This window comes from Bombina bombina, chromosome 6 (genome assembly GCF_027579735.1).
Source record: "Bombina bombina isolate aBomBom1 chromosome 6, aBomBom1.pri, whole genome shotgun sequence".
NCBI classification, from domain to species: Eukaryota; Metazoa; Chordata; class Amphibia; order Anura; family Bombinatoridae; genus Bombina; species Bombina bombina.
Window position 1 is genome coordinate 856,999,562 of NC_069504.1, and position 27,350 is coordinate 857,026,911.

At 37.9% G+C, this 27,350-nt stretch overlaps 1 protein-coding gene across 1 annotated transcript in view; it reads left to right on the plus strand.

Annotated features, from left to right (window-relative positions):
* The window catches only part of LOC128664679 (extracellular calcium-sensing receptor-like), a 30,778-nt gene extending 26,070 nt beyond the window's left edge, over window positions 1-4,708 (plus strand). Inside the window, exon 6 of the mRNA XM_053719488.1 lies at window positions 3,795-4,708. Coding sequence (XP_053575463.1) covers window positions 3,795-4,708 — 914 coding nt within the window. The remainder of the gene's footprint in view (window positions 1-3,794) is intronic.
* Window positions 4,709-27,350: the final 22,642 nt, after the last annotated feature.

The window sequence follows — 27,350 nt, forward strand, 5'->3', positions numbered from 1 at the left end:
CCCCCAGCCCCCCTGCAATAATTGATTCCCCCAGCCCCACTGCAATGATGCCCACAGTAATAAAATTATGCCCAGTCCCCCTGCAATAAAATGATGTCCCATCCCCACTGCAATAAAATGATGCCCCATCCCCACTGCAATAAATGATGCCCCTCCCCACTGCATTAAATGATGCCCCCAGCAATAAAATGATGCCCAGTCCCCCTGCAATAAAATGATGCCCTCAGCCCCCCTGCAAAAATAATGATGCCCCAGCATTAAAAGTATGCCCCCAGCCCCTGCAATAAAATGATGCCCCCATCCCCACTGCAATAAATGATGCCCCCTGCAATAAAATGATGCCCAGCCCCCTGCAATAAATGATGCCCCCAGCCCCCCTGCAATAAATGATTGCCCCCAGCCCCCACTGCAATGATGCCCCCAGCAATAAAATGATGCCCAGTCCCCCTGCAATAAAATGATGCCCTATCCCCACTGCAATAAATGATGCCCCTAGCAATAAAATAATGCCCAGTCCATCTGCAATAAAATGATGTCCCCAGCCCCCCTGCAATAAATGATTGCCCCCAGCCCCCACTGCAATGATGCCCCCAGCAATAAAATGATGCCCAGTCCCCCTGCAATAAAATGATGCCCTATCCCCACTGCAATAAATGATGCCCCTAGCAATAAAATAATGCCCAGTCCATCTGCAATAAAATGATGTCCCCAGTCCCCCTGCAAAAAAATGATGCCCCAGCAATAAAATTATGCCCTAGCTCCCCTGCAATAAAATGATGCCCCCATCCCCACTGCAATAAAATGATGCCCCCAGTAAATGCTTGACAACACATTTTGGCAGTTGAATTTGTTGGTAAAATAAAAACACTCACATTTTGCTTAATCTATGTTATGACACACACTGAGTAAAGTGGAATCAATATATATATATATATATTTTTTTTGCATGGCAAAGGGAGAAATGCATGGCACACTTAAGTCAGCCCCTGACTACTCTCTACTCGTCGCCTCTGCTGCTCTGTGTGTGATGGTCACACAGAGCAGCAGAGGAGACGAGTAGAGTAGTCAGGGGCTGGTCAGGAGGTCAGATGTAGTCAGTGAACTAGTACTTCAACACCCTAACTATCCTCCTCTGTCCTGGTCACACTGACACACTCCCAGCCACTGTTGACACAGTGAGTGACTCACCACTCTCGTCGTCGACTGACTCCTGCGCCGCTGCCTGCGACTCCCCCACTGCTGACTGTGACTGTCTGCTGCCTCCCGCTCCCTCAACCATGACAGCCTCCTGTGCCGTGCTCCGCCCCTCCTCCCCTCTCACTCCCGGGCTAAAATTTGTGCCGCCGCCAAAAATTAAAAAATGGCGGCAAATAAATTTAAATTATATTTATTAAAAAAAAGTCATAAAAAAAGAAAAATTATAAAAAAAAATAATAATTTTTAAGCGGTGCAGCGTGGCCCTGCCTACTTACGTATCTCTTCAACAAAGAATAACATAAGAATTAAATAAATTTGATAATAGAAGTCATTTGGAAACTTTTTAAAAATTGTATTATCTATCTGAATAAAAAAAAAATGGGTTTAATGTCCTTTTAAATTGTTGTTATAATACATTTTTGCTATTCAATTTTTATAATTTATTTTAAGATATATATATGATCAATTAAAAGGTACTTAACCCATTTACTGCAAGACAATACCATGCAAACATTGATTAAGGGATCTCAAACATTGCGAAAAAAATAGCAAGGACAGTGATAATAAAAGTCAGTTATCCAGTGCTGTAGAATCCATAGCTATTTTTTTAATTATCATTTCATGAAACTGCACAGTCACTTGGTTAACCTCACATAGGGATAAAACAAACACTGTACACACATGGCATTCCCTTTATTTCTTTATGCTTAAATCATGTATATAAACTTAATTGTAGCCCCATTTTACATTTGTTAAAACTAAAAATTCAACATCTACATTTTTAAATCAACGTATTTGCTGAATAAACTAAACTAAAAAGTAGCCTAAAATGTCCCTGAGGTTTATAACTTCATTTTTAGGAGTTAGATATGTAAAGAAGTCCTATGGTATATATAGGGCTAGATTATAAGTGGAACAGTACTTTGTGCTCCTGCTCCAGCGTTAACTTTGATACATGGAGGCTTTTTGTGCATGTCTGGTAGCGCACGTATTACAAGTTGAAAGTAAAAAGATTTCGCACAAGTGCTAACCCAACGTGCTCAAAAAGCAAAGTTCAAAGTTCAATATAGTTCAATAAGTTCTCTATACATATACATGTATCTGTATATATATGTACAGATATATAGGAATATATATATATAAATACTTAGAACATATTTCCTTATGTGAAGTACATGGGAAAGTGAAATACAGGATGCCCTCAGTTTACGCCAGGGTTAGGTTCCAGAAGGAATGGTTGTAAATCGAAACCGTTGTAAATTGAAACCCAGTTCATTATGTAAGTCAATGGGAAGTGAGGGGGTTAGGTTCCAGGCCCCTCTCAAAATTGTCATAAGTAACACCTAATACATTATTTTTAAAGCTTTGAAATGAAGACTTTAAATGCTAAACAGCATTATAAACCTAATAAAATAATCACACAACACAGACTTCTCTTGCATTTTTCTGCAAACAGTTCTTTCTATGCATTCCAATCGGGACTGATTTATAGACAGGATAGCTCAGGTCTGGTTAAACTGATTAATTTCAGTTTGCTTGGCTTTGCTGCAACACAAGCAGACAGCTACACCTACTGGCTATTTTAATAAATGCACTGCTTCTCAATGTTTTTCAATAGCAGTCACATGACTTGAAAAAAAGGTTGTTATTCTGAAACGGTGTAAATTGAACCGTTGTAAAACGAGGGCCACCTGTATTTACATTAAATACTCAGTTAAACACTTTATTAAATATGAATATTGCATAAATATGGCTTTACATGTTTCAGCTAATTGACTGCAAAGGGCTCCAATGCACATATGTATTTATGTGTTTATATGTGTATATATGTCTATAAATACATATATACACATATAAATACATATGTACACACACATATATACATACATATACATATTTAGACATGTATATGTATGTATCTCTATGTTAAAGCCTTTTGCAGCCTTTTTTTAACACGTGAGACCTCATATCTATTTATTTGTTTACTTTAAATAATTTTAAAATGCTTAATACTTACCTTAACACGCTCTAGGGAGCACACTAACACAATAATTTAGTGTAGGTCCTGGGAGCTGAACGGCTCAGTCTCCTGTTAGCATGGCCAGGGCTCTAGCAAGCAAAGGATCGGGTTAGCGCGCTCTCCATAGCACGTTAGGTTAAGTATGTAGCTACAGGTGAACTTTTCACCTGTTTCGTTGAAACATTTACATTTGTTTTAATTAAAAGAATGTAAATGTTTGCCGAAAATTTGAGTTGAGTTTTAAACTAAATGGACACCGAATAGTGCAGAAAACAAATATTCAGGGAAACGAATTTCCTTGAATATTCAGAACGAAAATTTATTTTGAAACTAAGTGTTCTTCTCTTTACATCTCTAATTGTCGGTCTAATACAGAAGAGCAAGTTACTTCATACAATCTACAGTTATAAGCAAATAAAAAATTGGGATTGTAATTACATTTTTGATTGAACTGATTCCATTTGTGTTTTTGTATGTAAAATATTAGTTATTTTTCTTAAGCCTATGTACTACTGTTCTTTTTTGGCAGTGACTATTTTGCATTTAATAAAAAAAAGAATACACTTATCTTTTTCAGATTCTACTTACTGTTTCCCATGTCCTGAGGAGGCTTGGCCCAGTAGGAACAAAACCATATGTGTACCAAAAGCTTTAGAATTTTTGTCCTTTGGGGATGCCCTTGGCCTCACTTTGACATTAGTTGTCCTTTTTTGCTGCATTACTACCATGAGCATCTTGTGTGTTTTCATCACATACAGAGATACAGCAATTGTCATAGCCAACAATCGTGATCTCACCTACCTTCTTCTTGTCTGTCTGTTCTGTGGTTTCCTCTGCTCTCTACTGTTTATTGGAGAACCTGGTCAACTTACATGCCTACTGCGTCAGGTGGCCTTTGGAATTATTTTTGCATTTAGTGTATCCTGTGTCTTAGCCAAAACCCTTATGGTTGTCATTGCCTTCCGGGCTACCAAACCTGGTAGTAATATGCGTAAATGGATGGGAACCAGAGTCCCTGCATCAACTGTCTTCATCTGCACAATTCTACAAGTCTTTATTTGTATCTGCTGGTTGTACATATGTCCTCCTTTTCCTGAGAAGAACATGAAAATCAAGACTGGAGTTATTATTTTTCAGTGTAATGACTGTTTCGAGGCTCTTCTGTGGTGTATGTTAGGATATATGGCATTTCTTGCCTGTGTTTGCTTTGTTGTGGCATTTCTTGCCAGGAACTTACCAGATAGCTTTAATGAAGCCAAATGGATTACCTTCTCTATGCTGATTTTCCTGAGTGTTTGGGTCTCATTTGTTCCAGCTTATCTTAGTACACAAGGTAGATATATGGTATCAGTTGAGGTTTTTGCCATAATTTCATCGAGTGCTGGGATACTGGTTTGCATATTTTTCCCCAAATGTTATATCATATTACTAAGACCTGACATGAACACTCGAGGGAACATTCTAGTCAGAGGGTCATCTCAGAAGGCATAACATTAGGTTTCCTAAGAGAAGACACTTAGATACAAACCTATTTTATAGATAATGCAAAATATTTTAATATATCTAAATCTTTTAAAACCAAAAATTAGTTATTTAGATGCTTGGAGTAAATCTCCAGAAGGAGGGCATTTGCTTCCTTCGGCCTCACTCTTGGTACCCATGTATATTGATGTCTGCCCACCATCATGAATGTATTTACTTCATTTAATAGCATGTGCGCTTCTTTTGCTTTTCCTATTATTGCCTATAAATAGCCACTTACCCTTCGACAGATGTTAGTGAAAAATACTCTAAGTTAAACAACAGAAAATAGAAATTTCCCAGTCAACAAAATAGAATTGGAACTGGTTTACTTATGCAGACCACAGACAGTGTCCCTAAACCACATAATAATCAGAATTACTCCATCAATGGGACCTAATTATTTTTCTGTGTGCAAAATACTGGTTATTCCTTAAAATCACATTCTACTCAAAAATAGTCTATTGTGTATATGAAAGAGCTGCAGATTAACGTGATAATTTCTTTCCCAATAAAAATGGTTAACTAAATGGTAATTCAAATAAATGTAAAGCTAACTGAATTGTCTAATTATGCATAGCTGAATACTGGCTGAAAGTGATAACTTCCAAAGAAAAAAGTTGGTTTATTCAGCACAGGGACACTGTAAACTGCGTAAAATGAACAAAACATGTTAAAACATTTGTAGCACAGGGCAAGACATTTTTGATCTCATTGTCTCATACTTTAAGAAAAATAAAAAAAAAGAAGAAAGAATGTGTAATTTCCAAAATTTAATATTTTTTATATTGGATCAAATATTAGCTTTGTGGTATATCATCCCATTAAATAATAATAATAATAATAATAAATATATATATATATACACAAACAAAATCAGGAGAAAGGAATGCACATCCAGACTGGACCGGGTACACATCCTAATACTCATAAACAGGCTCAGCTTTGGTTGCTATCGCACTCACATAAAGCTCCACTATTTACAGAGTCACATGCAGTTAACCCCGGGCCTGCCAGGGTGCAAGTCCTTAGGGAGAATTACAGAAACAGACAATAAAACACACATAAAGTCCAGTGCTCACTCACAAGCTCTTAGCTAGGATTAAAAGCAAAACTGGATATGTTGGTTACCACATTTGGCCAAATAGGACAAGCCCAGGTACCACGTCAAGGTCTCTTCCACTCACCTGAGTCCCTAATACAGCCACACAACTGCAGCCATGCACACAAATGCAAGCTAATAATCAAATAAACGGGGAACAGGTCAGGGTTCACAGACTTATGGGTATAAGCAAAATCAGGAGAAAGGAATGCACATGTTAAAACCTTTGTAGCACAGGGCAAGACATTTTTGATCTCATTGTCTCATATTTTAAGAAAAATAAAAAAAAGAAGAAAGAATGTGTAATTTCCAAAATGTAATATTTTTAATATTGGATCAAATATTAGCTTTATGGTATATCATCCCATTTAATAATAATAATAATAATAATAATATATATATATATATATATATATATATATATATATATATATATATATATATATATATATAAATCATGCACAAAGGAGGGCACTCACAGGTCTTTAATCTTCAAAAATGTATCTTTAATTGATGATTTACATCACATATAAGCTTCGGTTCAAATAGTGAGCCTTTCTCAAGACTCACACTTGTTCTTGGAATGGCGGCGTGAGATGCTACATTTGTATCATGTTAAGATTGTCTTGAGAAAGGCTCACTATTTGAGCCTAAACGTCTACTTAACTTATATGTGATGTGAATCATCAATTAAAGATACTTTTTTTTGAAGATTAATGACCTGTAAGTGCCCTCCTTTGTGCATGAAATTCTGTTCTATTTTTTAAGGAGTCACCCGGGCAATGTATGCAATATATAGGAGTGAGTGCATACCACCGGTGTAATATATATATATATATATATATATATATATATATATATATATATATATATATATATTCTTATTTACATCCAAGCAGCCCAAACAATTATGGATAAAAATACTTTAATCAACCTTCACTCTTAACAACATTTGATTGAATTATAATTAAAGCATGGGAATGGATATATTGAATAGTTTACATAAAGTATTTGATAACTTTGTATCTATTATATTCATCTTAGAACTTCACTCTGTGTCTCTGTGGCATTGGGGAAGAACATAGACCTTGGACACATACCAGTGAAATATTAGCCTGTAATTTATAAGAATATAGTTTTGGCAATCCCACTGTAAGACCCCTCAAATACTTGAAAACTGCCATAGATCCATGATAAAGCCACAAAATGGCTGTGGCCACAAGATCAGGTAACACATCTTAGAGACAAAAATTCACTGAGACTTGCTGGAAATGTACACAATTCTCCTATACCTGTAGCCCTATTATCCATGCTTGACATTTTAAAAATTGTTTTAATATGTTTGGCTGGATGGAATAAAATATCTTTTAAAGGAATTCCAATTTGTCTGGGATATTTATATACAGAGCATTTGTCTTGAGCTACAGTAGCTCTGTATCATATGAATAGGACCTTGGCACACAAATGTGTTAGAGGTGTTCAATATAATAGTACACAATGGACCTTGAGTTAGTATGAAGCTCTCTGTCCATCAAAGTCCTCTTACTGAGCAATATTTTCTGTTTATACAGTCAAAGGCAAATTGTCAACTGTGCACTGATGGAAAACTCACATATGAACTATTGTCCACAACCAGTCCATTGTGCGGCATTCCAAGTCACTATGAACCGAGAGTTGTCAGATTTGGTGAGAACAATGTTAAAACAGTCTGCAATCTATAATAACAGATATTGAAATGTAAACTAATAAAACTTAAAGCGATAAAACCAGCATTATGTCTTGATGTTTTTCTTTAACTCAATTGTTTAAATAATATATCACTAACTTTCAATTTAGAACAGGCCACTTTAGGGCCTAAGATCTCTGAGATAGTTTTATGTTAGGGAATCTAAAATATGGTAAATTATAGAGGTCACAAGTGGACCAGTGTACGGTAGGGGGATAGAATTTATATATTTTTAAATGATCTGTATGAATATTAACTCGGTAGAACTAAGGGGAGAATGGAAAGAAAATAGAGAGAGGGAAGAGAACAAGAAAAAAAAGGAGGGGGGAGAGGGGAAAGAAACAGTGACTATATCTCACATTCTGTTATCTGTAATGACACCTCCATTAGAAAGAGATGATTTTCTTTTCTCCCAGAGACTCCCACGGCTCTCATATCTGTACATATAAATCAATTTGTTGACGAGAACTGTAAACAAAGTTCTGCATGGATTTCAGATAACTAATTAAATGTACCAAAGGCTGCCACTGTGGTGCATGTTTTTTTTTCCAATTTCTCGCAACTGTGAGTTTTGCTGCCATTAGGATCATTATCAATAAAATGCGTTTAGATAATGAACAGTGTTGGAGATGTAAATAGAGAAGTGCGACTTCTGGGGGCAGACTCCCAACCAATCCCAAAGAAAGACATGAATTATTTAATTGAGCCCAAAAGGGTTTGATGATTGGGCACGACCACCAAATATAAAGTGGGTCTCCTTTCATTAGGCACCTTCACCAACAGAGAGGGAAAGACTCTGTGAACATCCTATGTAATTTAAAGGGAACATAATGCCATCTGGTAAGATGTTTATAATACAGTTCAAAAAGGGGCATGCAATGAATAGAGAGTTTTGTATATAAGATTGCATCTGTCTAACTTTGTTCAGTGAAAGTAACTTCCTAGTCTTTGTCAGTGTCATAGCGTTGAGGAGAAATTGATAATGATGAGATAATGGAGATTTATGGTGTGTGTTGCTTGTCATGCGGGATTCACAGGGTGATATTGGTCTTGGGGGGGCATTCAAAAATCCCCAAGATTTCATTCTGGAGCAAAGCCTACCATGGACCTTTTTTATTCCTGTGGTACAAAGAAATGACTGTGAGCTTTGGATATACACAGGAAACTGGTGCTAACATAAAAAGTGGAAGTTTTGAAAATTGTGAATTTGAAAGCTTCTAAAACTGTCAATTTGTGCTCAGGGATTTCACTCCATATTGTTGTGTATAATTGGTTTGTGTAATTACACTGAAACAAATTATTTAAGAAAAATAAGAATAAGAAAAGTATTTCACCAAAGACAGATGGCGAGGCTGCAGTATTGGTCATTTTGCAAATGGAATAGAATCATTGCATCACACAGTGAAGTGTACTAACCTGCCTCCTTGCAAGAGGACCTTTGAACAAAAATGTATACACTTTAGAACATTTCACACAAACTTTCAATTTGTGATGCAGATTTAGTACATTCAGATATTATGATACTTTTTAGAACATCCAGCTTAATTAGTGAACAAGAGTCTCAAATATCACCTTAGAGCAGCTGCTATTGTTTCACAGCAAGGAAAGAAATATGAATTTCACCAGACTCTCCAATGGGTGTATTCATGGACTGCTCTTCAATATCAAAGCTGCATTACAGGTTTAAATACTTTTAAAACATTTATATACATTGAGTTTTGCACAGCAGTACTTAAAGAGATACTTAACCCATTTTTTTCAGATAGAGCATGCAATTTTGAGCAACTTTCTAATTTATTCCGATTATCAATTTGTCTTTGTTCTCTTGCTATCTTTCTTTAAAAAGCAGGGATGTAAAGCTTTGGAGCCGGCCCATTTTAGATTCAGCACCAGAAAAAGTGCTTGCTTATTGGTGGCTGACATTTAGCAACAAAATGCATGCTGTATCCGAATCACTAATGAAAAAAATTGGGGTTAGTTTCCCTTTAAATAAAAATGGAATACAAAAGTCTCTCAGGAATCGGTGTATTTGGTAATGTAGTTGAAATCAAATCTCCATACACGGTCTTAGATGAAAATCATACTTTATTAGACTTCAGTTAAAAATCACATCAGCATAAATGGAGGGGAGGTGCCGCTACTGACATCACCAGACACATTTCAAACCTAACTGGAGCTTTCTTAAAGCGTGGTTTGGGATTGCATGGCTGCAGTTACATACCGTGATGTCCCTCCCCTAGCCATGACTTATATTTTCCACTATTTTATTATATTTTTGTGAGCCAAACAAACTCTCCTAATCACAACATGTCTGACTGTTCACTTGGCAACTTGTTAATAGTTTGAAATTGTTTAAAATTGTGTTTTTACGGCGCTGCCTCCCCGGACTGAGGTAAAAGGTTTTTTTTTATCTTGATGACTTTACTGTTTTTTTAGTTGTGCTTAAAGAAAAATGGATCCCAATTTTTTTTCTTTCATGATTTAGAAAGAGCATATTATCAAATCAGCTTCATTCTCTTGATATCCTTTGTTGTTTAGCCAATAAAAAGAGGCATATATGTGCAGCATATATGTTCAAAACAGCCAATAGGATGAGAGCTACTGAAATCCTATTGGCTGATTTGAACAGCCAATAGTATTTCAGTTTCTCTCATCCTATTGGCTGATTTGAATTTGAAGACTCAAATCAGCCAATAGGAATGCAAGGTACACCATTTTTAAACAGGTAACTTGCATTCATCTTCAGTGTATGGCGGTGATCACATGAAGAGGATGCTCCGCGCAGGATGTCATCGCCGGTCCTGGATAGCTTTGCTCCACACTGCCGGGATGAAGATAGAAGACGCCCCCTGCGATGGATGAAAATGTTGCCGCCTGGATGAAGACTTCTCGCTGCCTGGATTAAAAAAGAGTTCTCGCCGCCTGGATGGAGATGAATGTCCGGATTTCAGGAACCTTGAGTTGATTTTATGGGTTTAGTGTTAGTTTTTTTTTTAATTTTTTGGGGTGTTTTTTTTTTAAGATTAGAGCTTTGGGCTCTTAAAAGGGCATTCAGTTATTTTACTGCCCTTAAAAGGGCATTCAGCTCTTTTACGGGCAGTAAAAGAGTTGAATGCCCTTTTAAGGGCAATGGCCATACAAATGCCCCTTTAATGGCAATGGGTAGCTTAGGTTTTTTTTAGACTTAGGTTTTTTTAGATTAGGTTTTTTATTTTGGTTTTTTTTTGGGTGGGGGGGTTACTGTTGGGGGGACTTTATATTTTTTTTCAAGGTAAAAGAGCTGTTTAACTTTTTGGCTATTGGTAGTTTATTGTAGGTTAGGGGATGTTTTTATTTTTATTTTATTTTTTATTTTTATAGGGCTATTAGATTAGGTGTAATTGTTTTTATTTTTGATACTTTCGTTTATTATTTTTTGTAATCTTAGAGTTTTTATTTTTCGTAATTTAGTGTTTATTATTTTTGTAATGTTAGATTTTTAATTTTTTTTCCATAGTATTAGGTTTTTTAAATTTTTTATTTTTAGTTTTTAATTGGTAGTTTTTTTTATTTTATTAGAATAGTTATGTTAGGTTAATTTATAACTTGTTAGTGTTTTATTTCACAGGTAAGTTTTTATTTATTTTAAGATAGTTATATTGTACCTTTTAATTTAAAGTTAGGGGGTGTTAGGTTTATGGGTTAATAGTTTAATTTAGTGTTTTGCGATGTGGGGGTCCGGGTTTTAGAGATTAATAGGTTTATTTATTAGTTGCGATGTGGGGGACCAGCGGTTTAGGGTTTAATAGTTTTATTTAGTATTGGCGATGTCGGAGGGGGGCGGCGGATTAGCGGTTAATAACTTTTATTAGTGTCTGCGATGTTGGGGAGCAGCGGATTAGGGGTTAATAATTTTATTTGGGGTCAGCGATGTCAGGGGTGGTGGATTAGGGGTATTTAGACTAGGGGTTTATGTTAGGGTGTTAGGTTTAAACTTAACTTTCTTTTCCCCATAGACATCAATAGGGATTGCGCCATTCCGTCATCGCAGGTGTTAGTTTTTTTCTAACACTCTCTCCCCATTGATGTCTATGGGGGGAAGCGTGCACGAGCACGTAAACTCGGTCCTTGGCTTTTGTGCGGTATGGAGCTTAACGCACCATAACGCACATCATAAGGAGGTTTTTCAGTAACTTGTAATGGCAGCGCTATGGAAAGTGCGGGACCGCTCATTTTATTGCGTTCCTTACGCACCCGGTATAGTGCAAATCTCAAAATCTAGGTGAATAAAAGTAAATTCAACTTCGACTTTTTGTGTGTGTCGAGTTAGCGTCCAAGCAAATGCATTTTTACTTTTAACTTATAATACACGTGGTATCCAAAGTTGAGGGCAGTTAGCACACGAGCGGGAGCAATAAAAAGCACTCCACTCGTAATCTAGCTCTATATGTGTTCAGCTAGCTCCCAGTAGTGCATAACTGCTCCTTCAACAAAGAATACCAAGAGAAAGAAGGAAATTTGATAACAGAAGTTAAATGGAAAGTTGCTTAAAATTGAATCATGAAAGAAAAAAAAGTGGGTCTCTTTAAAAGAAACAACAGCTTACAACTACTTTAGTAATAACTGCAGAAATTAAATGATGAAATAAAAAAATGCTCTTTTTGTTAGAGCATACTATCTCTAAAAAAAATAATATTTATTTTCATTTTTTTTTTATAACAATGCTGGGGGGAGTGCGCCAGGGGTCACTTGTCTCACCCAGTGTAATCACTAGCCCCAATGTGTCCTTCCAACTGTGATCAGCCATCATTTTCCTACCACCATCCCTCAGCTGCACCTAAAGGGACAGTAAACATTTTTTTGATGGTAAGATAAAAAGTTTAATTATGTGTAGTAAAAAAACATTGCTAATTCATTTCATTATTTAGTTTGTTCCCTTTTCCTTTAATTTTAAGTGTGAAATTTGGGGGTTTTCAGTTTCCAGACAGCTTGAAAAACAATGAATTTGCTAACATTATGACAGTGGGGGGCTGTGTCTACTCTAGAAACAAATCTGGGTTGGCTCCTCTAAATAAGGCAAGTGGTAAGTGAAGTTTGGCTACTGGAAATATTGCAGCAAACAATGTGTTAATGCATTAAAATACAATTTAAATTTGCCTGTTATGGCCTAAATTACAAGTGGAGCTTAACACTTTTAGAGCTATGGTGCACGCAATCCATAGCGCTCCTATTTTTACTTGGTGCGCTAACATCTGGAGGTTGGATAACACATCCCTGCTAAATCCTAATGTGTTGCGATCACTGATTGGTAAAGCAGAACATTAAAGGGACATGAAACCCGCATTTTTTCTTTCATGATTTAAATAGAGAATACAATTTTTTATACCTTTACAATTTACTTCTATTATCAAATGTGCATCATTTTTATGTTATTCTTTGTTGAAGAGATATCTAGATAAGTAACATGCACATGTCTGGTGCACTACATGACAGTAAATAGTGCTGCCATCTAATGTATAACAATGTTGCTAAACTGCTGCTATATAGTGCTGGACTCGTGCACACTGCTGATATTTCTAATTTTCAACAAAGGATAACAAGAAAATGAAGAATATTTGATGATAGAAGTAAATTGTAATGTTGTTTACAATTGTATGTTCTATCTGAATCATGAAATAAAGATTTGGGGTTTATGTCCCTTTAATCTTAAACTGTAAGCGTCATTTTCTATCATGACCAGTAGATGGCATACATTGTCCAAAGCATTTTTTCTGTTAGCCTAGAGTTTTTTTTATATTACAGGATTATTAAGATTTCTTATTTTATCCAAATCCTCTGCAAATATTCCCCTCCTCATACTCCAAATAATTAAAGGAAATAAGGAAATAGACCATAAACAAGGGTGTAAATAATATTTGAGGTGTATATACAGCCTGTAAAATAAATATGACTTCCTTATCATAATCTCTTTTATGTAAGAACTGTTAGGTGGATGCTGAAATGAATACAGTGCTGAGGAAGTAAGATTAATGAGACTTATTTTCATTATGATATAATTAAGTCTTGCGATAATGTAATCTTTCTGAAAACTTGCACATAGCATTTTAAACGGGGGGGGGGGGGGGGGGGGTAATAGTGGTGGCGGGGTGGGGGTAAGAAATGAAAAAGCCACCTATATACTAGGTAAGGAGCATTTTTCCAAATTTGGTCAGTGAGTTATTTTGGCAATCTGTCTTGACCATCAATAGCCTGAAAAGCTTATAGATAGCTGATAGATACTAAAGCACATCAGTCTGTTTGTCTTACTCTTTTTGTTTTGAGAACAAAAACTACTCTCTTTCTTCTACTCTAATTTGTTTGTACCTTTTTGAAAAGGAACAGCTTACCCTAAATTTGTCTCTATTTTATATACACATATAAACACATAAATACATATGTACACACATTTATACACACCTACACTCATATATATATATAAGTGCATTGTAGACCTTTAATGTCAAGTAGCTGAAAACATGTAAAATCGTATTGTGCAATATTCATATTTAATAATGTGTCATACTGTGTATTTACTGTAAATATTATACATTCCAATGTTCTGCACCTAGCAGATTATGTTCTATCTATTTTTAAATAGATATTTCTATATATCTATACCTAGAATCATGTACATTAAATATATATATATATGTGCAAAAAAAATCAGAAATATATTTAAATATCTCTTTAAAAATAAAAAGAATATTTCTTCTGTTATGTGTGATCAGTCCACGGGTCATCATTACTTCTGGGATATAACTCCTCCCCAACAGGAAATGCAAGAGGATTCACCCAGCAGAGCTGCATATAGCTCCTCCCCTCTACGTCACTCCCAGTCATTCTCTTGCACCCAACGACTAGATAGGATGTGTGAGAGGACTATGGTGATTATATTTAGTTTTTATAACTTCAATCAAAAGTTTGTTATTTTACAATAGCACCGGAGCGTGTTATTGCCTCTCTGGCAGAGTTTGAAGAAGAATCTACCAGAGTTTTTTACTATGATTTTAACCGGAGTAGTTAAGATCATATTGCTGTTTCTCGGCCATCTGAGGGAGGTAAAAGCTTCAGATCAGGGGACAGCGGGCAGATGAATCTGCATTGAGGTATGTAGCAGTTTTTATTTTCTGAATGGAATTGATGAGAAAATCCTGCCATACCATTATAATGACATGTATGTATACTCTACACTTCAGTATTCTGGGGATGGTATTTCACCGGAATTACTCTGTTAAAAGTACACTAAACCTTTTAATAGGTATTTATCATGTTAAACGTTTTTGCTGGAATGTAGAATCGTTTGCATTTTCTGAGGTACTGAGTGAACAAATATTTGGGCATTATTTTCCACTTGGCAGTTGCTTGTTTTAATTGTGACAGTTTCGTTTCTCTCTCACTGCTGTGTGTGAGGGGGAGGGGCCGTTTTTGGCGCTCTTTGCTACGCATCAAGAATTTCCAGTCAGTTACTCTTGTATTTCCTGCATGATCCGGTTCATCTCTAACAGAACTCAGGGGTCTTCAAACTTCTTTGGAGGGAGGTAGATTCTCTCAGCAGAGCTGTGAGACTTATATATTGACTGTGATTAAAAACGTTGCTCTGTAATTTTTATTTTCAAATTTAATTATTGTTACTTTACTAATGGGAACAAACCTTTGCTAAAAGTTGTGTTGTTTTTAAGGATTGATGCTATAACTGTCTTTCAGTTCATTATTTCAACTGTCATTTAATCGTTTAGTGCTTCTTTGAGGCACAGTACGTTTTTGTTAAATAAGATTGTAACCAAGTTGCAAGTTTATTGCTAGTGTGTTAAACATGTCTGATTCAGAGGAAGATACCTGTGTCATTTGTTCCAATGCCAAGGTGGAGCCCAATAGAAATTTATGTACTAACTGTATTGATGCTACTTTAAATAAAAGCCAATCTGTACAATTTGAACAAATTTCACCAAACAACGAGGGGAGAGTTATGCCGACTAACTCGCCTCACGTGTCAGTACCTGCATCTCCCGCCCGGGAGGTGCGTGATATTATGGCGCCTAGTACATCTGAGCGACCATTACAGATAACATTACAAGATATGGCTACTGTTATGACTGAAGTTTTGGCTAAATTACCAGAACTAAGAGGCAAGCGTGATCACTCTGGGGTGAGAACAGAGTGCGCTGATAATACTAGGGCCATGTCTGATACTGCGTCACAGCTTGCAGAGCATGAGGACGGAGAGCTTCATTCTGTGGGTGACGGTTCTGATCCAAACAGATTGGATTCAGATATTTCAAATTTTAAATTTAAATTGGAAAACCTCCGTGTATTACTAGGGGAGGTTTTAGCGGCTCTTAATGATTGTAACACTGTTGCAATTCCAGAGAAATTGTGTAGGTTGGATAAATACTTTGCGGTACCGGCGAGTACTGACGTTTTTCCTATACCTAAGAGACTAACTGAAATTGTTACTAAGGAGTGGGATAGACCTGGTGTGCCGTTCTCACCCCCTCCAATATTTAGAAAGATGTTTCCAATAGACGCCACCACACGGGACTTATGGCAAACGGTCCCTAAGGTGGAGGGAGCAGTTTCTACTTTAGCCAAGCGTACCACTATCCCGGTGGAGGATAGCTGTGCTTTTTCAGATCCAATGGATAAAAATTAGAGGGTTACCTTAAGAAAATGTTTGTTCAACAAGGTTTTATATTGCAACCCCTTGCATGCATCGCGCCGATTACGGCTGCGGCAGCATTTTGGATTGAGTCTCTGGAAGAGAACCTTAGTTCAACTACGCTGGACGACATTTCGGACAGGCTTAGAGTCCTTAAACTAGCTAATTCATTCATTTCGGAGGCCGTAGTTCATTTAACCAAACTTACGGCTAAGAACTCAGGATTCGCCATTCAGGCACGTAGGGCGCTGTGGCTAAAATCCTGGTCAGCTGATGTAACTTCTAAGTCCAAATTACTTAATATACCTTTCAAGGGGCAGACTTTATTTGGGCCCGGTTTGAAAGAAATTATCGCTGACATTACAGGAGGTAAGGGCCACGCCCTGCCTCAAGACAAAGCCAAAGCTAAGGCTAGACAGTCTAATTTTCGTCCCTTTCGGAATTTCAAAACAGGAGCAGCATCAACTTCCACTGCACCAAAACAGGAAGGAGCTGTTGCTCGTTACAGACAAGGCTGGAAACCTAACCAGTCCTGGAACAAGGGCAAGCAGGCCAGGAAACCTGCTGCTGCCCCAAAGACAGCATGAACCGAGGGCCCCCGATCCGGGACCGGATCTAGTGGGGGGCAGACTCTCTCTCTTCGCCCAGGCTTGGGCAAGAGATGTTCAGGATCCCTGGGCGCTAGAGATCATATCTCAGGGATACCTTCTAGACTTCAAATTCTCTCCCCCAAGAGGGAGATTTCATCTGTCAAGGTTGTCAACAAACCAGATAAAGAAAGAAGCGTTTCTACGCTGTGTACAAGATCTGTTATTAATGGGAGTGATCCATCCGGTTCCGCGGTCGGAACAAGGACTAGGGTTTTACTCAAACCTGTTTGTGGTTCCCAAAAAAGAGGGAACTTTCAGGCCAATCTTGGATTTAAAGATCCTAAACAAATTCTTAAGAGTTCCATCGTTCAAAATGGAAACTATTCGGACAATCTTACCCATGATCCAAAAGGGTCAGTACATGACCACAGTGGATTTAAAGGATGCTTACCTTCACATACCGATTCACAAAGATCATTACCGGTATCTAAGGTTTGCCTTCTTAGACAGGCATTACCAGTTTGTAGCTCTTCCATTCGGATTGGCTACGGCTCCAAGAATCTTCACAAGGGTTCTGGGTGCCCTTCTGGCGGTACTAAGACCGCGAGGAATTTCGGTAGCTCCGTACCTAGACGACATTCTGATACAAGCTTCAAGCTTTCAAACTGCCAAGTCTCATACAGAGTTAGTTCTGGCATTTCTAAGGTCGCATGGATGGAAAGTGAACGAAAAGAAGAGTTCTCTTTTTCCTCTCACAAGAGTTCCATTCTTGGGGACTCTTATAGATTCTGTAGAAATGAAGATTTATCTGACAAAAGACAGATTAACAAAGCTTCTAAATGCATGCCGTGTCCTTCATTCCATTCAACTCCCGTCAGTAGCTCAATGCATGGAGGTGATCGGCTTAATGGTAGCAGCAATGGACATAGTTCCCTTTGCACGTCTACATCTCAGACCGCTGCAATTGTGCATGCTGAGTCAGTGGAATGGGGATTACTCAGTCTTGTCCCCTACTCTGAATCTGGATCAAGAGACCAGAAACTCTCTTCTATGGTGGCTTTTTCGGCCACATCTGTCCAGGGGGATGCCATTCAGCAGGCCGGACTGGACAATTGTAACAACAGACGCCAGCCTACTAGGTTGGGGCGCTGTCTGGAATTCTCTGAAGGCTCAGGGACAATGGAATCAGGAAGAAAGTCTCCTGCCAATAAACATTCTGGAATTGAGAGCAGTTCTCCATGCCCTTCTGGCTTGGCCCCAGTTAAAAACTCGGGGGTTCATCAGGTTTCAGTCGGACAACATCACGACTGTAGCTTACATCAACCATCAAGGAGGGACAAGAAGCTCCCTAGCAATGATGGAAGTATCAAAGATAATTCGCTGGGCAGAGTCTCACTCTTGCCACCTGTCAGCAATCCACATCCCGGGAGTGGAGAACTGGGAGGCGGATTTCTTGAGTCGCCAGACTTTTCATCCGGGGGAGTGGGAACTTCATCCGGAGGTCTTTGCCCAAATACTTCGACGTTGGGGCAAACCAGAGATAGATCTCATGGCGTCTCGCCAGAACGCCAAACTTCCTCACTACGGGTCCAGATCCAGGGATCCGGGAGCGGTTCTGATAGATGCTTTGACAGCACCTTGGAACTTCGGGATGGCTTATGTGTTTCCACCCTTCCCACTGCTTCCTCGATTGATTGCCAAAATCAAACAGGAGAGAGCATCAGTGATTCTAATAGCGCCTGCATGGCCACGCAGGACTTGGTATGCAGATCTAGTGGACATGTCATCCTGTCCGCCTTGGTCTCTACCTCTAAGACAGGACCTTCTGATACAGGGTCCATTCAAACATCAAAATCTAACTTCTCTGAAGCTGACTGCTTGGAAATTGAACGCTTGATTTTATCAAAACGTGGTTTTTCTGAGTCGGTTATTGATACCCTGATACAGGCTAGGAAGCCTGTTACCAGAAGGATTTACCATAAGATATGGCGTAAATACCTATACTGGTGCGAATCCAAAGGTTACTCCTGGAGTAAGGTTAGGATTACTAGGATATTGTCCTTTCTACAAGAAGGTTTAGAAAAGGGTTTATCGGCTAGCTCATTAAAGGGACAGATCTCAGCTCTGTCCATCTTGTTACACAGGCGTCTGTCAGAAAATCCAGACGTCCAGGCCTTTTGTCAGGCTTTAGCTAGGATCAAGCCTGTGTTTAAAGCTGTTGCTCCGCCATGGAGTTTAAACTTAGTTCTTAACGTTTTACAGGGTGTTCCGTTTGAACCCCTTCATTCCATTGATATAAAATTGTTATCTTGGAAAGTTCTGTTTTTAATGGCTATTTCCTCGGCTCGAAGAGTCTCTGAGTTATCAGCCTTACATTGTGATTCTCCTTATCTGATTTTTCACTCAGACAAGGTAGTTCTGCGTACTAAACCTGGGTTCTTACCTAAGGTAGTCACTAACAGGAATATCAATCAAGAGATTGTTGTTCCATCCTTGTGTCCAAATCCTTCTTCAAAGAAGGAACGTCTTCTACACAATCTGGATGTAGTTCGTGCCCTCAAGTTCTACTTGCAGGCAACTAAGGATTTTCGACAAACGTCTTCCCTGTTTGTCGTGTACTCTGGTCAGAGGAGAGGTCATAAGGCTTCGGCTACCTCTCTCTCCTTCTGGCTTCGTAGCATAATTCGTTTAGCCTATGAGACTGCTGGACAGCAGCCTCCTGAAAGAATTACAGCTCATTCTACTAGAGCTGTGGCTTCCACTTGGGCCTTTAAGAATGAGGCCTCTGTTGAACAGATTTGCAAGGCTGCAACTTGGTCTTCGCTTCATACTTTTTCCAAATTTTACAAATTTGACACTTTTGCTTCTTCGGAGGCTATTTTTGGGAGAAAGGTTCTTCAGGCAGTGGTTCCTTCTGTATAATGAGCCTGCCTATCCCTCCCGTCATCCGTGTACTTTTGCTTTGGTATTGGTATCCCAGAAGTAATGATGACCCGTGGACTGATCACACATAACAGAAGAAAACATAATTTATGCTTACCTGATAAATTCCTTTCTTCTGTTGTGTGATCAGTCCACGGCCCCGCCCTGTTTTAAGGCAGGTAAATATCTTTTAAATTATACTCCAGTCACCACTTCACCCTTGGTTTCTCCTTTCTCGTTGATTCTTGGTCGAATGACTGGGAGTGACGTAGAGGGGAGGAGCTATATGCAGCTCTGCTGGGTGAATCCTCTTGCATTTCCTGTTGGGGAGGAGTTATATCCCAGAAGTAATGATGACCCGTGGACTGATCACACTACAGAAGAAAGGAATTTATCAGGTAAGCATAAATTATGTTATTATGCTATGTGCAGAAAATTGGATTATGAAATATGCAAAATTATCTTCTTATGTTGCACTTTTAAATAACCCCAATTGTGTTTTTATAAACTTTTTAGGCTCCATTGAAGTCTATGGGGGAATGCGATTTTGTGTTTGTGACTTCTCAAAGTCTGTTACCGCGACTTTGCGAATAGGAGAGTGCAAACTTTTTACTTTCAATTCGTAATACAAGCGTGAGTCTCGAATGCAAAAAAATGACTTCTAGCGTTTTTCTCAAAAGCGAACGCAAAATATGGCTCCACTTGCAATCTGGCCCTGAGTGGGAAAGAAGATGGGTCACAGGGAATACGATACCTAGAGCACTTTCTATCTCATGGGGATGTATTTAGTCCACCTATATTCTATAAATCAGTGTATATTCTCTTCTGGGAAAGGGCATTAGATTTAACAGCTGATCAGGATGAATGGTACAGGGCAATGACTTATATAAAAACTACTCTGCATTGTGCCACTCTATTGTCAGACTCTGCACACAATGGCATCTTCCTCCTTTATGCCTATATAAAATTTCTGAATTAAATTCCCCCTTTTGCTAGCGGAACTGGATCATGGTGGGCTCTCCAGTATACATTTGGTAGAACTGCCCTCAGTTTTGTGTCTTTTGGAATACAACAATATTAGAATATGTGCCAAGTTAGGTTTTGTTTTTTTCCAAATAAGTCTCAGTCTGCCCTGTTTCATTTAGGCCTGGAGCATCTCTCGTCACCAGATGGTTTATTCTGCATCTACCTCTTTAGAGCTGCAAAGCTGTCTGTCGCCAGAAGATGGAACTAACCACTTGGACCACAATGGACTGATGTTTCTAATATTATGAGCTTTTTAGAAACGATGGAAGCAAATGTTTCTTCCTTGCATAATAAAACAGATCTCCGTTGTCTCATCTGTTGTAATGTTACACACACATTTAATAATATCATTTATTGAGGTATTCTTAAAGTGAATGTAAACTTGCCCGCATTCGGTAACATCATAGCATAGATTTTACAATCTTTGTATAATTATTCCAAATTCTACCTTTTTATGCTCTAACGATTAGCGCTGTTCCTCCGCCCGCCATACTGGTTACTTGATTGACAGATGAAGAATATTCAATCGACTAATAATTCCCCCCTCCCCGGGGTGGTCATGCGATGTGACATGCCATGAAAGGGGCTGAACGCCCTGGAGGGGGCGGGAAATGATTAGTCGATGGAATATTCATCAACTAGCCGCACTTTCAGTGGTGAAGAGGTTAAGTTGCACCGGTCTTAAATGCTTGGGCCCAAGGAGCCTAAAACTACGGGGACCCTGAAACTACATTTGCAGGATAATCAACGAGGCCCTTAGTCTTGGCAGTTGGATGGCAGATATAACTGCCCAGTGTCCTGTGTTTGTTAAATAGCTGGTTGTAGCAATGCTCATCGACATTAAAGGGAAATACTTTTGTCTTTGTTTCATCTAAACTAACATATTTCAGTTATTTGTCTTCTAAAAGTTATCTGAATTCTGAAAGTTTAAATTTGACTTTAGTTTTTAAAAATCTTGACATTTACCAAATTACTTTATGCCACATTAATACTGCAATAAGTAGATGACAATCTTTGCTATACTTTGATTGTATTTTATTTGTCTGGACATCCTTGATGTAAAGCAAAACTCATGATAATTGTATTAAAAAGTGTTTTCTTAGTATTGATAGATGCCATAAAGTGATATCATTATTATTGAAATTATTTTCACTATTTTCATTTCAAATATATAGAGCCAGATTACGAGTAGAGCACAAATGTTTGCGCACGAGCAATAAGGGGTTTATCCCGAGTGTTTTTGAGCTCATCGGGCTTATTGCTCTTATTACGAGTTGAAAAATTGTGTCACATTAGATTGATTACCGCATCCTCAGTGCTCTGGTTAACTGTTTCATGAAACTAAAAAGTGTCACAAAACACATGAAAAATACATTACAAAGTACAGTTACACTCATAATAACACTATCTAATAAACAATATATAAAACTAAATATTGCACACAAAAGTTATAAGGGCTCAAATATATGAGGTCTCAGCTGTTAGGGAAAAAAGGCAGGCAAAGGGCTTTAACATAGAGATTCATGCATATACATCTCTAAAGATGGATATGTATGTACATATATATATATATATATATATATATATATATATATATATATATATATATATACATATGTATTTATGCATTTATATGTGCATATATGAATATACAGACATTTATACACAAACACAAAAATAAATATGTACACATATATACAGACAAATATAAGTGCAGTGGAGAAATAGATGAAAACGTGTAAAAACATATTTATGTAATATTCTTAATAAAGTGTTATGGTGCATATTTACTGTAAATATTTTCCCATTTCAGTGTTCGGCACATACCATAATATGTTCTATGTATTTATAAATAGATATTTATATATATATATATATCTGTATATACCTATATATAATCATGTACCAAAAAAACATCAGTTATATGTAGAAATATGTATTTATGAATAAATAGAACTTATTTTGCTGCTATGTGAAGAACATTGGAATGTGAACTATTCATATTTTCATGCCGTGTTTGCGCACAAGTAGGGTGTTAGTCCCCCCCCCCCATTTTTTTGGCTGCATTGACTTCTATAGGGGAATACGTGAACGTGCATGCGATATTATAAGTTCGCTTTTTTGCTCGCATCAGGTTAGCACGAGAGCAAAAACAGTTTACTAACTCATAATAAGAGCGCAACACTACGAGTGAAAAAAGCTTACTAATAGCGCAATTAACGCTCGAGTGGGAGCGTTAAATAGCGCTCCACTTGTAATCTGGCCCATAATTGTTTACATACTAGAAATGGTTACAGCTCTTTTCTAAAATATAATTTATCTTGTGTAAGCAATTTTTATGAACTAAGTTTTATTTCATTGCAACATCTGACAACACTGCTTTTCATTTTAAGAGCAAGGCATATTTAGTAAAAGAACATAAAGAAAAGCTTGAAATAATCGTAACAATATTTGAAAGTGCTAACATGTTTTCCGATAATTCTTATAGTTTTAATTAAAGCATTTTAATTGACTTTATTTAAAAAAATACATTATTTATTATTATTTATTAATAAAATATTTTACCAGGAAGGATACATTGAGATTACTCTCGTTTTCAAGTATGTCCTGGAAGAACAAAACATTGCATTGCTACAATAGGGTACAATAAAATACAAAAACAATATTAATACACAATATATGCAGAAATTTAACATAGAACAGGTGGGAAATATATAATCAACCATGACAGGTGCATTCTGTTTTGAGATATGGAGAGAGGGATCTCTTAAAGGATTTTAGGCTTGGGGAAGGTTTTAAAGTGTGCGGGAGGTCGTTCCATAATTGTGGCGCTCTGTAGGAAAAGGAGGATCGAGCTGCTTTCTTTTTGTATGGCGGCAAGCTAAATAATGTGCTGGTACTGGATCGGAGGTTATAGGAGGTGGGAACAGCCGGGGAGAGCATTCTGCTCAGGTAGGGTAGGAGCTTCCCAGAAAAGCTCTTAAACACAAGGCTGGAAAGATGGAGGGTGCGTCTGGATTCCAGCGACAGAGAGTTTAGTTCTTTTAACATGTCACAATGGTGAGTCCTGTAGTTATATTGTAGCACAAAGCGGCAGAACAAGTTATTCAATGTATTAAATTTATTAACCCCTAAACGACACACATCGTACAGGGTACGTCATACACAAACTGGTCTTTAAAGACCAACGACATACCCTGTACGTCGTTAGGGGTTTAAATCCGCTGGAAGCGATATTGAGGCATCACTGCAATACCTTTTCTGGCACACCGATGCAGAGAGGGCCACTCTGTGGCCCTCTCTGCATCGGCCAGCGATGGTGCCAATCGTTGGTGGGTGGGAGCAGCTTCAGGGAGGCGGGTGGGCGGCCCATTGCTGGACAAGTTCCGGTGATGACACCGGCCACTGTTCCAGGAAGGTAGGCGGGAGCTCACGGGGCGCACGCGCAGGCCAAGGTCCGATCGGTGGGAGAGGGAGGAGGGGAGAGGGGAAAAGTTGTTGGGAATGGGATCTGGGAGGATATTGAGGGGGGGGGGAGCAGCTACACTACCGAAAAATGGGAAAAATAAAAAAATAAATTAATAAAAAGCAAAAATGGCCACGAATAGGAAGAGGGGGGAGGTTAAGAGAGCTTTTTGGGGGGGATCGTGGAGGTTGGGGGGTTAGGGGGGGGAACTTACACTGCAGAAACTATTTATTTATTTTAGAAAAAGGCTTTTATTTTAATACTGGCAGATTTTCTGCCAGTACTTAAGATGGCGGTGACAATTGTGGGATGGGGGAGGGAATAGAGCTGTTTTTGAGGGGTCAGGGAGGGATCAGGGGGTGGGATGTGTCAGGTGGGAGACTGATCTCTGTGCTAAAGCTAAAATTAACCCTACAAGCTCCCTACAAGCTACCTAATTAACCCCTTCACTGCTGGGCATAATACAAGTGTGGTGCGCAGCGACATTTAGCTGCCTTCTAATTATAAAAATGTAACGCAAAAGCCATATATGTCTGCTATTTCTGAACAAAGGGGATCCCAGAGAAGCATTTACAACCATTTGTGCCATAATTGCACAAGCTAATTGTGAATAATTTCAGTGAGAAACCTAAAGTTAGTGAAAAAGTTAAAGATTTTTTTTTATTTGATTGCATTTGGCGGTAAAATGGTGGCATGAAATATAACAAAATGGGCCTAGATCAATACTTTTGGTTGTCTACTACACTACACTAAAGTTAAAATTAACCCTACAATCTCCCTATAACTTAACCCCTTCACTGCTGGACATAATACAAGTGTGGTGCACAGTGGCATTTAGCGGCCTTCTAATTACGAAAAAGCACCGCCAATGCCATATATGTCTGCTATTTCTGAAGAAAGGGGATCCCAGACAAGCATTTACAACCATTTGTGCCATAATTGCACAAGCTGTTTGTAAATAATTAGGGAGAAACCTAAAGTTTGTGAAAAATTTTGTGAAAAGGTTAGCAATTTTTTTATTTGATTGCATTTGGCGGTGAAATGGTGTCATGAAATATACCAAAATGGGCCTAGATCAATACTTTGGGTTGTCTACTAATTTTTTTTTTTTTATATGTAAAGGTTTATTCAGGGATTCCTGACATATATCAGTGTTCCAATGTAACTATCGCTAATTTTGAGAAAAAAAAAGGGTTTGGAAATAGCAAAGTGCTACTTGTATTTATTGCCCTATAACTTGCAAAGAAAGCAAAGAACATGTAAACATTGGGTATTTCTAAACTCAGGACAAAATTTAGAAACTATTTAGTATGGGTATTTTTTGGTGGTTGTAGATGTGTAGCAGATTTTGGGGATCAAAGTTAGAAAAAGTATGTTTTTTTCCATTTTTTCATCATATTTTATAATTTTTTTTATAGTAAATGATAAGATATGATAAAAATAATGGTATCTTTAAAAAGTCCATTTAAAGGGACACTCGGGTCAAATTACATTTTCATGATTCAGATACAGCATGTAATTTTAAACAACTTTCCAATTTATTTCCATTAAAAAAAATGTGCACAGCCTTTTTATATTTACACTTTTTGAGTCACTAGCTCCTACTGAGCATGTGCAAGAATTCACAGACTATACTTATATTCATTTGTGATTGGCTGATTGCTATCACATGGTACAGGGGGAGTGGAAATATACATAACTTTAAAATGTGTTAGAAAAGAATCTACTACTTATTTGAAATTCATAGTAAATGCTATTGCATTGTCTTGATATCTTGCATTTGTTGATTATGCAAATCTACTAGTCCTTTAATGGCGAGAAAAACTATATATAATATATGTGGGTACAGTAAATGAGTAAGAGGAAAATTACAGCTAAACACAAACACTGCAGAAATGTAAAAATAGTCCTGGTCCTTAAGGTTAAGAAATTGAAAAATGGCCTTGTCCTTAAGGGGTTAAGGTGAGTTTGCGGTGCAGGTGCATATACTACATCCCCATAATCCATGATTGGCATCAGCATTGGCTGTACAATCTTTTCCTTTACTGTAGGGCTTAGGCAGGATTTGTTCCTGTACAGGGCACCTAGTTTTGGATAAAGTTTAGATGCAAGTTTTTCTATGTGTAGGCCAAAAGATAGATTGGGGTCTAACAACATACCCAAGTATTTGAAAGAGTGGACTGCGGTCAGTGTGCAATTTGATTTTGTTTTGATGCATAGATGGGAATTTTGTACTTTGTGCAATCTAGGTCCCGTTCCAAAGATCATTGTGACAGTTTTGTCAGTGTTTAGGAAGAGTTTGTTTTTTGAGATCCACTTTTTCTACCTCTGTGAACTGGTCTTGGAGCACTGCTTCAAGCTGCGGCAGATCGGATTTGTTTGCATAGATTACCGTGTCATCTGCGTACATGTGTACAGTTGAGGATTTGCAGACATTAGGCAGATCATTTATAAATAATGTAACTAGTAGGGGGCCGAGAATGGAACCTTGGGGAACACCACACGTGACTGGGAGAGGGAGGGAGTCGCTGTCAGAAATGGAGACATATTGTGATCGATCCGATACATATGATCTAAACCAGGTTAGCGGATGATCACTAATACCTGAGTTTTTTAGTTTGAGCAGTAGAATGTTGTGGTCTACTGTGTCAAAGGCCTTTGCAAAATCAAGGAAAATAGCTCCAGTTAGGTCTCCTTGTTCCATGCCAGTTTGGATGTTGTTGCAAACTTTTAGGAGGGCAGTTGTAGTGGAGTGATTTGTGCGAAAACCTGATTGATCAGGGGTCAGATAGTTAGATTATTGGTAATACTCACATAGTTGCGTATAGACGCATTTTTCTAAGATTTTTGACAATACTGGGAGCAATGTTATTGGGCGATAGAAAACAAGGTTATCTCACCACTTTTATGGATAGGCACTACTCTTGCAGTCTGGGTCTGTATCCAGACACCAAGGATTCGCTAATTAGGGTTGTGACAGGTTTAGCAATTGCCAGCGCACTGAGCTTCAACAGCATTGCAGGAATTTGATCAGGTCCAGCCTGGTTTTTCATTTTTAGATTATTAGGTGTTTCTTAATAACATTTACTTAGATTATGAGTTGTGC